At 38.3% G+C, this 14,238-nt stretch overlaps 1 protein-coding gene across 1 annotated transcript in view; it reads left to right on the forward strand.

Annotated features, from left to right (window-relative positions):
* Window positions 1–2,469, forward strand: part of APPBP2 (amyloid beta precursor protein binding protein 2) — a 67,196-nt gene extending 64,727 nt beyond the window's left edge. The window contains exon 13 of the mRNA XM_003414571.4: window positions 85–2,469. Coding sequence (XP_003414619.1) covers window positions 85–338 — 254 coding nt within the window. The 3' untranslated portion in view covers window positions 339–2,469. The remainder of the gene's footprint in view (window positions 1–84) is intronic.
* Window positions 2,470–14,238: the final 11,769 nt, after the last annotated feature.

Raw genomic sequence — 14,238 nt, forward strand, 5'->3', positions numbered from 1 at the left:
CCCTACTTAAAGAATTGAACTTGTGTTTATCTTATAGAAACTACTTGTTATTTCTTTATCTGAGCTTTTTTTTTTTTTCCTCAGGGAAAAAACTTTTCGGTGAAGGCTACAGTGGACTAGAGTATGATTACCGAGGTCTCATTAAACTTTACAACTCCATTGGAAATTACGAGAAAGTGTTTGAATATCACAATGTTCTGTCTAACTGGAACCGGTTGCGAGATCGGCAATATTCGGTGACCGATGCTCTTGAAGATGTCAACACCAGCCCCCAGTCCACTGAAGAAGTGGTGCAGTCCTTCCTGATTTCTCAGAATGTTGAGGGACCGAGCTGCTGAGGGAGGACCTCAGTTAACCAATTTAACTTTTCCCAGATTCCAGGGAATTCATACTGTGAAATCAAAACCATGTTTTTTGGGGCTGGAATTTGCATTGAAACACTGGTCCAGTCCATTGAAGACCCTATTTGGGTGATCCCTATCTTGCAGAGTGTCTGTAGGAATAAGCATTTATTCAGTTATATTCAGCATGTACCGCATGTATAAGTAGTCTGGCCCATGTTTTCAACCTAGCAGAACAAACAACAGAAAAAAAAATTTTTTTTTCTTTTTTAAAATAATTCATTTTGCAGAAAGCCTGAACGAAAAAAGAACCCCTAAATAAAACTATTTAAGAGTTTAAAAGAGTTGCATTCTTATTATGTAAGGATGATTTTAACAACTTTTTAACATATAATTCTTCCATGTGGAGGTATTCAATACTGTATTGTAAAGAAATTTTATAGGGAAAATCTTTATATGCAGTATAGAAAAGTTAATACAAATACAAAATATGAGGGACATCCTGACTTACGTTTGGCCACCTTACCCAGAGAAGTGGACACAACCACTTACAGAGGTGTGAGGTATAAGACAAGGGAAAGGATGTCAGATTCATCTGAACTGGACCAGTGTTGATCAGTAAGTAAGATCTGATAGGCCAGCAGTTTTAACTTTTCTTTTTTTGGTACAATGCAAGATGCTCTGATAGCGTTTACTAACAGGACCAGGAGGATCTAAAAAGGACCAGCCTAATGTAGAAGGCGATTGTTTGGACCAGAGGCTTTAGATTATTATTTTAGCCCCTGCATATGCTTTTTACAGTAGAGTGATTTCATTTAGGTGTATAATGAGAAATCATAATGCAAAGATTATATTCATGTAATAGATACCAAACTAGGGGAATTTGGCAATTTTAATGGCATATCTTTAGTCAAGGTACACAGATGGCAATGCCATGAACAAGTCTATAAATATCTGCTGCAGTCACTCCTGTCATTTTAAACATTACCTTAATAATCAATGCGGTTAACAAGTATATTGGCTAAGAGTCTTAAAATAACTTATGCCCATGGATGGAGATTTTAGGTTCCTATACAGTTTGTGGGGATTAATGAAAAAATGAATGCCCAAAAAATACACTAAGTATCTTAAAAATCCTTCGTTTTTATGGTATATAATAGTACCACTCAGTCAGTTTAGTTGAAATCAAGGAGTCAAATGGAACGATTCCCTAATGATATATCTATTCCACTAACTTGTCTTTATGTTTATTGGGTTTTGATTTTATTTTTTTTTTAACCAGTCAGATTATTTAATGTTGAGATAATATTCAAATTTGAGAAGTTGTGATATGTAGCAATCTAAGAAACAAAAAGGTTTTTTTGCTGTTACCTCAATTCTTATTTTAGTGGCTCATTTTGTGCCTCTATAGTTAAGAATCTGAGTTTCCCCCCCTATTTTCAGGGGTTCATGACTTGGCTGTTAGAGATGTTGCTCCTGGCTAAAGCTTGGAGTAGTTGGGTGGGTGAATGTGTGTTGAATTTTGGTTTTCTTTTAATTTGCACGTTGGGTGGGAGGAGAAAAAAATCTAAACTGTATACAGAAAAATTAATTGGTGATTTCAAATAAATTTGATTTTAAGTATTTTTGAACTACCCTAATACAACCTTGTTTAAAACTGTTATTTGCAACCTTGTTAGTTTTGAGCCCATGCTTTCAAGTCCCCAGGAAGAAATTGATTGGGAGATATACCTAAGCAGATGAAGCAAGCAAGCCCAGACCCTAAGATTATAGCTATGTGAAGTAGAAACCTGGATTTATTCTTTAAATTGAATTATTTTCTTTTTAAAGTTTGGAAAGAATAAATTGGCACACCTGCAGTTTGTGAAGCTGGCCCCCTCCCGGTTATTGCAATTTGATGCCAAGAGGCACCTCTGTATTAATTACCAAATAGTCTGAGTGACCAAGGACTAACATTTTTAAGTTACTCAGCTCTATCCTCATGGGCCTATATATCTGATACCTCCAAAGATATTTTCAGGATAGGCTTTGTATACTTTTGTTGGTTATTTAGAGTCCTGTGGTATGTTTGTGGTATAGGAATGTCATGGTAAATTGTTTTTCAATAAATATTTTGAAACTTCTGTTTCCATATGCAGTTTTTTGTTGTTGTTTTTAATCTTTTTTTTTTTTTTTTTGGTATGTATAGCACTTCTTAGGATAAAATCAAGCAAATGACTTACTGCCTCATCCTTCCTCATTCAGTCTGAACTCAGCTTAGCTCATACTCAGTGATAAAGCAACAAGGTATTTTGAAGCCTAGGATCACAGGGTGGCAATGTCAGATGACAGCCAGTTTTTGTTTTGGTATCATCATTGTTGACAGTTTCTCCTCATCAGCACTACTTTAATGTACTTTTCTGTAAATTCATGTATCTTGATTTAATGCAGCTCTCTAGTTTGAGAAAGGAGATTGCCAGTTTCTATTACTGATATGACTTAATATGCTGTTATTTCTGCTTCTGATGAAAAATAATATCCTAATAATTTTAAATATGGGATTTACCTTCTTAGTGGGGATGCTTGGGATAATTTAGATGTATGGGGATTTAAAAAAATCTCAAAAGAATGAAATTTACCTCACAATAACCAATAGCTTGCACAGACAGAGTCCTATGTAAGGAAACCCAGACCAAACTTGAAGATTTTTCTGGAGGTTCAGCAAAATAATATTAAATCTGGAAAGTTTGGTTTCATTCTTCCCCGGTTTTCATTCTTTTCTCCTACTCTGTTGTTTTCCTAAAGTTTGGTGCTACTCAAGCCACGTGCATTGTGGAGCCCTTTTAACACTTGCATATGCCACACAGTGGTCAGTCACTCCTGCAGTTTAATGGAACCATTTGGGTTTTTTAGACCATAATCTTACGGGACCCCAAAGCTGTGCCCAAAGCATTATGACGCTTATTACCATCAAATCTCTGTCTCTGCTTGGTTACAAATGAACTCACTCTAGCTTTGTAGTGATCCCTGCTCAGGTATGCTTTCATTTATGAAAATGAAGGATTTGTCAGAGACCTGTTAGGAAGAGTTCATAATTTTGTAAAAATTAACTACATAGGCTGCAGTCTTACAAATGCTGAGGGTGCCATTTGGCTGTTCCTAGTAGTGCAAACGGAATGTTGGACAGTAAACACATGCCTAAAACATGATTGAAGCTTTTGGCCAAAACTAAAAATTGAAAGAATGATTTGCTGAGAAGCAAGTATTATACCCTGACACTCAGCTTTTATGTTTCTCCCAGGATTTGTAGCTTGCTGCTTCCAAGCTGTTCTTTTTCTGGATGGGAAAGTTACTACTGGAAAGGTGCTTATTTATAAGTACAATTTTTTTTTTTTTTTCTTAAAAAGTTAATGCACATTTCACCTCTTGGCTTTGGAGGACCTCAGCTCCTGCCAGGAAATTTTCTTTTTTTTTTTCTTTTTTTAATTAACCTGACATCTGGATTAATCTCCAGTTTAAACACTAGTAGTGCATTTGTCCCCAAATCTCAGGAATGTTTTAGGCAGAAAACTTGTTTTACCCTGTTGATAAACTGAAGGAGTGTGCTTTACGATTTATTAAATAATACTGTTCTTTAATTGCAATCCTAGGTATCTGTAGCATGAGTGGCCTTAGTGAGTTCGTTGAAGTGCACATTTTTTTCAGAAGTAAACTTTAAGATTAAAAATAAATATACTCTCTCTATATAGATATCTAGAAAACTTGCTTTGTGGTGCACAAGTGTTGGATCACTAAATAACTTGAGGTACCATTTGTGTAACATTCATCTCTGTATATTCCTTTTATGGGAAGATATGTTGCCATGGTAACTAAAAGTTTTTAATTTAGTTACACTTTTATGATGTGAATGAATGCTACATTTTATTAAATATTACCAGGTCAGTACTATTTTTATACTTTATTAAGTAACAGGGGATTTTAATTTAATAGGCTCAAAATAAAAAGCCAAGTCTTAATGGAACAGTTAAAAACAAATCAGTAACAATTCTTTACAAGAAAATCTCCACTAATAGTGCCACAGTAATTTCTATAGAAATTAAGGTCATTAATAGACTTTTGAAAAGAGTTCTTTATTGTGTCAGAATGACCTTTCATACCGTTCTTCTCACTGACTTGTAGTGCCCACCATTATTTGTAACCATTAAAACATATTAAGTATGTTTGTAACCAGCATTGTGATATATTCTGTACTTGTATTGCTAAAAATGAATTACTGATCTAATAAATACAGTGTTCCTGCATTTATAGTCTGTTTTCAATTTAGTTGTGATTACTTTGGGTTGGGGCTAGGGGTTATTTAAACTTTGCAGACTCTCTTTATTACAGTGTGAGAGAAACTGTTGGAACTAGCTTTCAAAAGTTCTGTTCAAGAAAAGTTAAAAGACATGGCGGAAGAGCTGTATGGTAACACCATTGGGAGATGGTGCTCATAAAAATAGTTTGGTAGAGACAAAGCACAGCATTAATTCAAGGACAATTTTTAGTCTTGACCTCATTCTTTTTCCTAGCTATGTAACTCTAAAAGGCTGAAGATAAGAGCTCTGCTGGGAATAGTGGAGAACACTAAATGTGGCTTACAGTTCCAGATCTGTCTCTGAACCATAGGCATTTCAGATGTTGTTTTCAGGTGCCGGTCGAGTCAGTTCCAACTTACAGCCGACCATATGGTACAACAGAACAAAACACTGCCCAGTCCTGTGCCATCCTCACAATCGTAAATAAGCCTCTTTGTGTTTCATTTTCTCATATGAATGATGGGGTCAAATTAGATCTTTAAAAAATTTCAGCATAAGCACCATAAATCCTTTTTTGTTTGTTTTATTTCAACAAACTTATTTTCTCACAGTTTAGGAGGCTGGAAGTCTGAATTCAGGGCGCGGGCTCTAGGGGAAGGCTTTTTCTCCCTGTCAGCTCTGGGGGAAGGTCCTTGTTTCTTGGTTCCTTGCCAACCTTGTGTGGTGTGGCATCTGTCTTCCCCCCGTCTCTGCTTCCTTTGTTTCATTGTGCTTTAGGAGAAAATTGCAGCATAGGTCTTAATAAGCAATCAAAATAGTGAGAAATGAAGCCTAATATTTAAAAGATTATAAGGTAAATTAATCAACATTTTAGACAAAATTCTGCCTTCACTTGAAATAGCACTAGATTATCACCTGCTACCTTCAACACTAAATTTCTTGATTTTTCTTTCTACATCTCCATGACTTTGAATGTTTCCTCGTCTTTGTGGAATGCCATTTCCTGAGTAAAGTCTTACTCATCTGTCAAGTCCAAAGGTCAAGGGAAGCCTTGCCTAAAGCTTGAGTTGCCACTTCTTGGTACTTACGCAGCACTTTATTCAAAGTTTTAGTAGTTACCGTATGATCATAAAACAGACTATTTCCAGCTCGTAAACTTAGCCAATTTGTTCATTTATTTAACAAACTTACCACAGAGTTTACCCTGTGATGAAATACCATTCTAAGTGTATTAGCAAACCACACCCAGTGACTTTAAACACATTTTTTTCTATAGTTCCAGAACTCAGAGCAGCCGTTCAGCCTGCATAAGCAGTCAAATCATAAAGTTGAAAAAAACTTTGAGTGCTCACTTCTAGGTAGTACCCTGATAAATCTCTAGCGTGATTTATTTCTGAATTAGAACTTTGATGTAGCATGTCAGAGTTGATAGGCATTTAAATTCCTGCTCAGCCTTGTTTTTCACTCCTGCTGCTACTGTGACCCATTCCGGGGCCCACATTCTGCATCTGCCATGTTGGTGTCAGAATAATCAAACTTCTGTACAAGACAAGGATCGTTGAAAAAAACTAGCTCTTTTTTACTTAGATGAAGTTTATCTAGTATATATATATTTGATTATTCCGATCAAGAATTCACTTAGTTTTTAGAAATAGTAATGACCGAGGGCAGCGGAGGTGGAGTTCTAGGGAGGCAGGGGTTTTAAAGCTCAGAAGAGCTGCATTTTCCTGGCTGTGGGGCCTCAGACAAAGTACTCCGTTTCAGAGCTTGGTTCACCTGTCAAGTGGGATGGACCTTACCTTACCTCTTGGGCTATTGTGAAGGTTATGTAATATGAATGTAATGTCTGTCACATACCAGGCCCATTGTAGACACCCTGGAAATGCTAGTTCCTTTTTTGCTTCTCAAACCTTGTAGGAGGGTTTCAGAGGAGCAGGAAGAGACTGAAAACCCTAGTTTTACAAAATATAGAATGATGTGGCATGCCTAAACAGGATATCCCTTACCAAAATGACACTTGTAAGACTCAGCTGGTACCCAATGCCATAGCAGTTACTCAGGAATTCAGTAATAAGTAGCACTGAGCTATAAACTCTGGCTTCAGGTCAGGTTTGCAGAAGAGGAGTATTAATTAGGTGGGCATGTCCTTTTGAAGCAGGATCCTAATGACACAGAAGCCACTTGAGGTAAGTTGCTGTTTAGTGATGCTATTAAGAAAGGGAGGAGTCTCAGAAGTAAGCCGGAGGTGGAGAGCCTATCAAAGCTAACCAAACATTTCTGGGAAGCTTTTCAATACTAACAGGAGGTATCTTTGCTTGAACAGACAAGGGTTTTTAAGAGTGCTTGACTTTGTATATAAACACAGTAAAATATTATTCGGGCATCCATAAAAAGGAATGAAGTATTGATACAAGCTACAACACAGATGAACCTCCAAAATATTATGCTAAGTGAAAGAAGCCAGACTGAAAGGGTCACATATTGTCTGATTCCATTTATATAAAGTATCTAGCAAAGAGAAATCCATAGAGACAGAGCAGATTGGTGCTTCCCGGAGCTGGGAGGACGTAGGACTGGGGATTGACTGCCTCATGGGAATGGGGTTTTCTTTTGGGGTGATAAAAATATTTTGGAACTTGATAGAGGTGGTGCTTGCACAATGTTGTGAATGTATTGAATGCCATTGAATGGCACACTTTCAAATTTTATGTGCATTTCACCTCAAAAAAAAAATTTTTTTTTTAAAGCTTGCTTGGTTTTCATTTGCTGACAGCCCCTGAGGTTAGGTGAGAGTACGTTGGACAATATCCTATGAGGTGGTCATATCTATCTGACAAAAGGGGAGTTTTTAAAAGTCCAGGAAAATTAAGTAATTTCCCAAAGTTGCTCAGAAGCAAACACTTAAGTCAAGTGTAAAGAATGTGCAGTTGAGCCCAATGAGCACAGCAAACCCCCAGCCCTGAGTTGGGAGCGTGAGGGATCCGGAGTTAGGTGTTAAGAGAAACGGGCACAGAGGGAGAATTTTTTCTCCTCCACACCTACCAAATTCTGCATTTCACTTCCTTCTGATTACCTTGTGCTCTCTAAAGGATATATGAACCAACTGCTGTGAAGTTCTAGGAAATCAAAGCCATGTAATTAAAACACAAGCTGAAATCTCACACGCTTGGACTTCTGAAGAACTTGCTTCTCTGCCATCTCAATGTAGATATGTTAAGAAAAAATCCCACCCCTGTCCTAGCACAGACCAGGAAAAGAAGTAACTTCTGTGTGTAGTGAAATAAAATAATGTTAAATGAGGTCACACTAACTTTGGGAAATGACTACAGCATCCCTTTCCTGGACTTAGCCATACTTGCTCTCCCCCTGAGTTGGGATGTGGAGGGTAGCCCCATAGGGTAGGGGTCAGGGTGTTAAACTGATACTGAAAAACCAATTTTTTTCCTCATAGAGGGGGTATACTTTAATTGCAGAGGTTTGGGGAAATACTAAAGGGTATAAAAAAGAAAAAAATGCTTATCACCTATTAATGAGATAACTGTTTAACATTTTGGCACATTTCCTTGCTCTTTTTTTCTGTATGTGTGTATTTCATATTTCATTCATACTTCATGTTCATTTTGCCACCCAGCTTGATGCCCATCATGACCATTTTCCCACACTATTAAATACATATGAAAACTATTAAAGACTACATAGTATGCCACTGTGTGATTGTGTCATAACCTAATTACTGCATCCTCTATTGCTGAAAGTATTAGTGTTAGTATTGCTGCATAGTAAGTTATCCCAAAACTTAGTGGTTTAAGCAAGAAACATTTATTACTTAACAAATCCTGTGGATCAGAAATTCATGAACAGCTTAGCTGGGTGATCCTCGTTTTGGGCGTCTCATGAGGTTGCATCAAGATGTCAGCCAGGACTGCAGTCATCTTAAGACTTGAGTTGGAGGATCCACTTCCCAAATAGCTCGCTTACATGGCTAATGGCAGCAGGCCTTAGTTCCTTATCACTGGGCCTCTCCATAGGACTTCTCAAGTGTTATGACATGGTAGCTGGCTGCCCAGAATGAGCGATCCAACAGAGAGAGAAGCCATGGCTTATATGACACTCGGGAAAGTCACACTTTATCATTTTTGCAACATTCTACTCATTAGAAGTGGGTCATCAAGTACAGTCCACACTAAAGGGGAAGGGAATTAAGTCCATCTCTTGCAGAGGTGCCTCAGAAAAAAGGCCTGGCAAAAAAAAATTAGCCATTGAAAAGCCTATGGAGCACAATTCTGCTCTGATACACTTGGGTTTGCCGTGAGTTGAAATCGACTTGATGGCAACTAGCTTCTTGAAGGGTGCAGTATCAAAGAATTTGTGGATATATTTTAAAACCACCACACTGGACATATAAGTTGCTTCCAGTTTTTCCCTATTGTAAATACCTCTCTGGTGATTACCCTTGATATGAAAGTTTTTTGTACATCTCTGATGATTATCTTAGGAAACCCTGGTGGTGTAGTGGTTAAGTGCTATGGCTGCTAACTAAGAGGTCAGCAGTTCAAATCCGCCAGGCACTCCTTGGAAACTCTATGGGGCAGTTCTACTCTGTTCTATAGAGTCACTATGAGTCGGAATCAACTTGGCGCCAGTGGGTTTTTGGATGATTATCTTATGAATTCCTGTTAGTAGAGTTGCAAATACCTTAGGAGAAACTCAATATCAGCCAGAACATGGCCAGAGGCCAACTGCAGAACAGACCATCAATTGCTCATATGCAAGTTCAAGTTGAAGCTGAAGAAAATGAAAACAAGTCCAGGAGAGCCAAAGTATGACCTTCAGTATATCCCACCTGAATTTAGAAACCATCGCAAGAATAGACTTGACACATTGAACACTAATGACCGAAGACCAAACGAGTTGTGGGATGACATCAAGAACATCATAGACAAAGAAAACAAAAGGTCATTAAAAGAAAGAAAAGACTAAAATAGATGTCAGAAGAGACCCTGGAACTTGCTTTTGAAAGTAGAGGAGCTAAAGCGAATGGAAGAAATGATGAAGTAAAAGAGCTGAAGAGATTTAAAAGGGCAGCTCAAGAAGGCAAAGTAAAGTATTACAATGACATGTGCAAAGACCTGGCATTAGAAAACCAAAAGGGAAAACAATACTCAGCATTTCTTAAACTGAAAGAACTGAAGAAAAAATTCAAGCCTCTAGAGGCAATATTAATAAATTATGGATAACATTGCAAAGAATGAGAATTCCAGAACATTTTATTGTCCTCATGCAGAACCTGTACATAGACTAAGTGGTGGTTATTATGCTGAGCAATAAATCTGAGAGGCTGGACTATACAAAGAATGTGGCATCAGGATTAGAGGAAGGCTTACAACCTGCAATATGTAGATGACAACAACCTTGCTTATTGAAAGCTAAGAGGCCTTGAAGCACTTACTGATGAAGATCAGAAACTACAGCCTTCGATATCGATTATACCTCAACATAAAGAAAACAAAAATTGTCACAACTGGACCAATAAGCAACATTATGATAAGTGAAGAAAATATTGAAGTTGTCAAAAATTTCATTTTACTTGGATCCACAATCAACACCCATGGAAGCAGCAGTTAAGAAATCAAATGACATATTGAATTGGGCAGACCTGCTGCAAAAGACCTCTTTAAATATTAAAAAGCAAAGGTGCCACTTTGAGGACTAAGGTGTGCCTTACCCAAGCCATGATATTTTTAATCACTTTATATGCATGCGAATGCTGGACAATGAAGGAGGAAGACCGAAGATGAAGAGATGCCTTCGAATTACCACGTTGGTGAAAAATACTGAATATACTATGGAGTGCCAGAAGAATGAACAAATCTGTTTTGGAAGAAGTAGAGCCAGAATGCTCCTTAGAAACAAGAATGGCGAGATTTTGTCTCACATATTTCGGACATGTTATCAGGAGGGACCAGTCCCTGAAGAAGGATATAATGCTTGATAAAGTAGAGGGTCAGCGAAAAAGAGGAAGACCCTCACAGAGATGGATTTGCACAGTGGTTGCAACAGTGGGCTCAATCATAGCAACGATTATGAGGATGGGGCAGGAGCAGGCAGTGTTTCATTCTGTTGTACATAGGGCTGCTATGGGTCAGAACAGACTCGAAAGCACCTAACAACAACAGAGTTGTTGGGTCAACTCTAGATTTTGACACAGGCTCCCAGATTCTATTAATTTCCACTCAAGCAATAGTATATCAGAGCTCTTATGTTTTCCACGATCATATCAAAACTGGGATTCGTGGTTTTTTCTTTTCATTGCTAGTAGAGTTGCTATAGGGTCGCTATGAGTCGGGATCGACTTGACGGCAGTGGGTTTGGTTTTTTTTTTTAATGTGATGCAAAGAAAGTAAAATCTCATTCTTTAAACTTATATTTCTTAGATTAACAGTGAGGTTAGCATTTGGGGTTTGTCGCTAAATGACTTTTCGGAGTCTTATCTAACCTATCACGGGTCTTCTACCTGAAAGCAGAGGCCCTGTATCAGCCCCATTGGCACCAACAGTATTTCCTTATTCCAGAGTATGTCCCATGGATCTGACACTCCTGTCATAGTTCTCTGGAAACTTGTAAGCTATCTGAAGTTCAAGATTTGATGTGGACTCCAATCTGCCCCTTCACCCCACCTTCTCACAGAAAAAGAATCCTGGGAAGAGGAGTCTGTGTTGGGGTAAACTTCTAGGCTAAACATGAGGACTGAAGACCAGGGAGATTATGGCATTTTTTTTTTTTTTTTAACTAGGAGAGAGGCAATGGCTTGGCTATGTTTTTGAAACTTTGGATTATAGAAATTTTCAAATATATACAAACATAAAGAGGCTAGTATAATGCACCTCCTTGTCCCTCTCGTCCAACTTGTAAATACATGGCCGATTCCCCCCAACCACTACCTACCTTGCCCCTGCCACCCACCACTGGATTATTTTGAATCAAACCTCAGGCAACATATCATTTTGTCCACAAGTGTTTCACTATGTATCTCTAAAACACAAGAGCTTTAAAAGTATATAACCACAATGCCATTACCACACCTATAAAAAAATAACTCTTACCCGTTTATATCATAAATAGTCTATGTTCAAATTTTCCTGATTGTTTCACAAATGTTTTTGGAAAACTGGTTTGTTCTAATCAAGATGCAAATATGGTCTTCATATATTATTTGGCTGATATTTCTTCAGTCTCTTTTAATCTCTAGATTCCCTCTTCCTCTTTTTTCCCTTGTGGTTTATTTGTTAAAGTAACTGGCTTTTTTCTCCTGCAATTTTCAGTAGTCTGGATTTTGCTGATTCTGTCTCCCTGGTGCCATTTAATATGCTCCTCAATCCCCTGTATTTCCTATAAACTGGTAGTTAAATCTAAAATTTGATCGTACTCAGGTTCAAATTTTTTTGCAAGAATGCTGCTTAACTAGAGACACATAATCTTTAGTTGTTTCCCTGTATGCTTTAAGATTGTTAAACGGATTCAGGTTTTTCAGTGCAATGACTCACTTTTATATGGCCTTTCTTGCCATGGCCTTTCTTGCCATGGCCTTGTAACTCGCACCAAATGACTATGCAAATGAGGTTTTTGTGGCCCAAGAAGTGGATTGGATACCTTGCTAATAATGCAAATAAGGTACATGGCACCTTTGCAGGGGTAGGACCATGCAAATAAAATATATGGAATCCTAATGAGGGGATTCATCAGTTTTGCCATCCCACTAGGCACAAAATGAGTCACCCCAGAGATGGAAAGCAGAGACCTCACCACCACTGAGAAGAAGAGATGGGAGCAGAGCATGTCCTTTGCTGAGAACTTCCGAGACCTGGGAGACAGAGACAGACAGCTGTAACACCAGGAACAACGGAAGATGGTGAAATGCGGCAGCAGAGAAATGGCGGCAGCAGAACCAGGAGGCCGGTGCAAGGCGGCACAGTGGGCTTCCTGGCCCATCAAGCAAGGTGGGTGTGCCAGCCCACAGAGTGAGAGAGCTAAGCACCTTTGGACTGAGGCTTGCTTGCAGAGTGGGGTACCCCCAGGCATTATTGGCGGAGCTGAAGAGGGGCCCAGAGACCAAGGTCCAGGGAAAGGTGTGCCTGTGGGCATGGCTGAGAAGCTGTCCTGACTGAAGAACTGTATCGTGAGCTGTTCCTGATCCTGAGTTGTAACCTGTTACTTCCCTAATAAACCCAATAACTGTGAGTATGGCCTATGTGTTCTGTGTGGCCACTGCATCAAATTATCAAACCGAATAGAGGAGTAGAGGGATAGCTGGTGTCAGAATTGATAAAAAACGTCGGAGGGTGGAGGTATGTCTGACCTCCGCCTCACAGGAATCAGCTTTGGGCTGTTGATGCTGGTAATGATTCCCTCTCCTTCCCCTTGTGAAGTTGATGAGGAAGCCAGATGCCCCTGTGACCTCATTTTTACAGTTGTCTATCATTTAGCTTGGCCATTAGGGGTTTTTAATATTATTAACTATTTTTTGTGTGTGTGGTTTTTTTTTATCTTTTATTGTGGTAAATATATAGGTAACAAAACATTTGTCGTTTCAACAGTTTTCACACGTACAGTTCAGTGACATTAAACATGTTCCTCATGCTGTTTGACCATCACTATTACCTGTTCCTAAACTTTGCCATCGCTCTTAACCATTAACTCTTTTTTATTTCTAAAATTCTAAAAATTCTATTTGGTTCTTTCTAACCTGCCTGCTCTTTTTCTGTGAGGTTTTGTTATTGTAGTTTCTTTCTTTTTTCTTAAAACCCAACCCTGCATGGACAGACAGATCAATGGATTAGCAGAAAAAGTTCAGAACAGACCCAAGTAAGTCAGGAATTTAGTATAAAATAAGGATAGCATTTTAGATCATTGTAGAAAAGAGAGTTTTTTCCCTCTATGGTATATCCTATAAATATACTCCCACATGTGCAAGGACAACTGGTTAGCCATTGGGGAGGAGGGGGGGAAGGATTTCTACTGTACAACTTAAATCAAAATAAATTGTGGATATATCAAAGGTTTAAATGTGAAAACTGAAATCCTGTAAATGTTAGAAGGAAACATAGGAGAATTTGAATATTCTGGGTGGGGGCCTTTTAAAGTCATAAAGCTATAAAATAAAGAACTGATAATTTAACTACATAGAAATAAAAAACTTCTGCAAGCAAAAAAAAAAAAATTAAGAGCAATCATAAAGTCAAAAGACAGAAGCACTGTCCCCAGACATCCTTTTAACTCAGTACTGAAGTCACTCTTGAGGTTCACCCTTCAGCCAAAGATTAGACAGACCCATAAAACAAACAAGAATACACATTGTGTAGCTCAACCATGTATACAAGACTAAATGGGCACAGCAGCCCAGGGGCAAGGATGAGAAAGCAGGAGGGGACAGGAAAGCCGGACAAATCGAAATGGAGAAGGGGAGAATGTTGACACATTGCAGGGTTGGCAGCTAATGTTACAGAACAATGCGCATATTAATTGTTCAATGAGAAACTAACTTGCCCTGTAAACCTTCATATAAAGCACAATAAAAAAATTTTTTTAAAGATAACTAATGTACAAGGAAAAAAAAAAAAAGAAGA

Source organism: Loxodonta africana, chromosome 18 (genome assembly GCF_030014295.1).
Source record: "Loxodonta africana isolate mLoxAfr1 chromosome 18, mLoxAfr1.hap2, whole genome shotgun sequence".
NCBI lineage: Eukaryota > Metazoa > Chordata > Mammalia > Proboscidea > Elephantidae > Loxodonta > Loxodonta africana.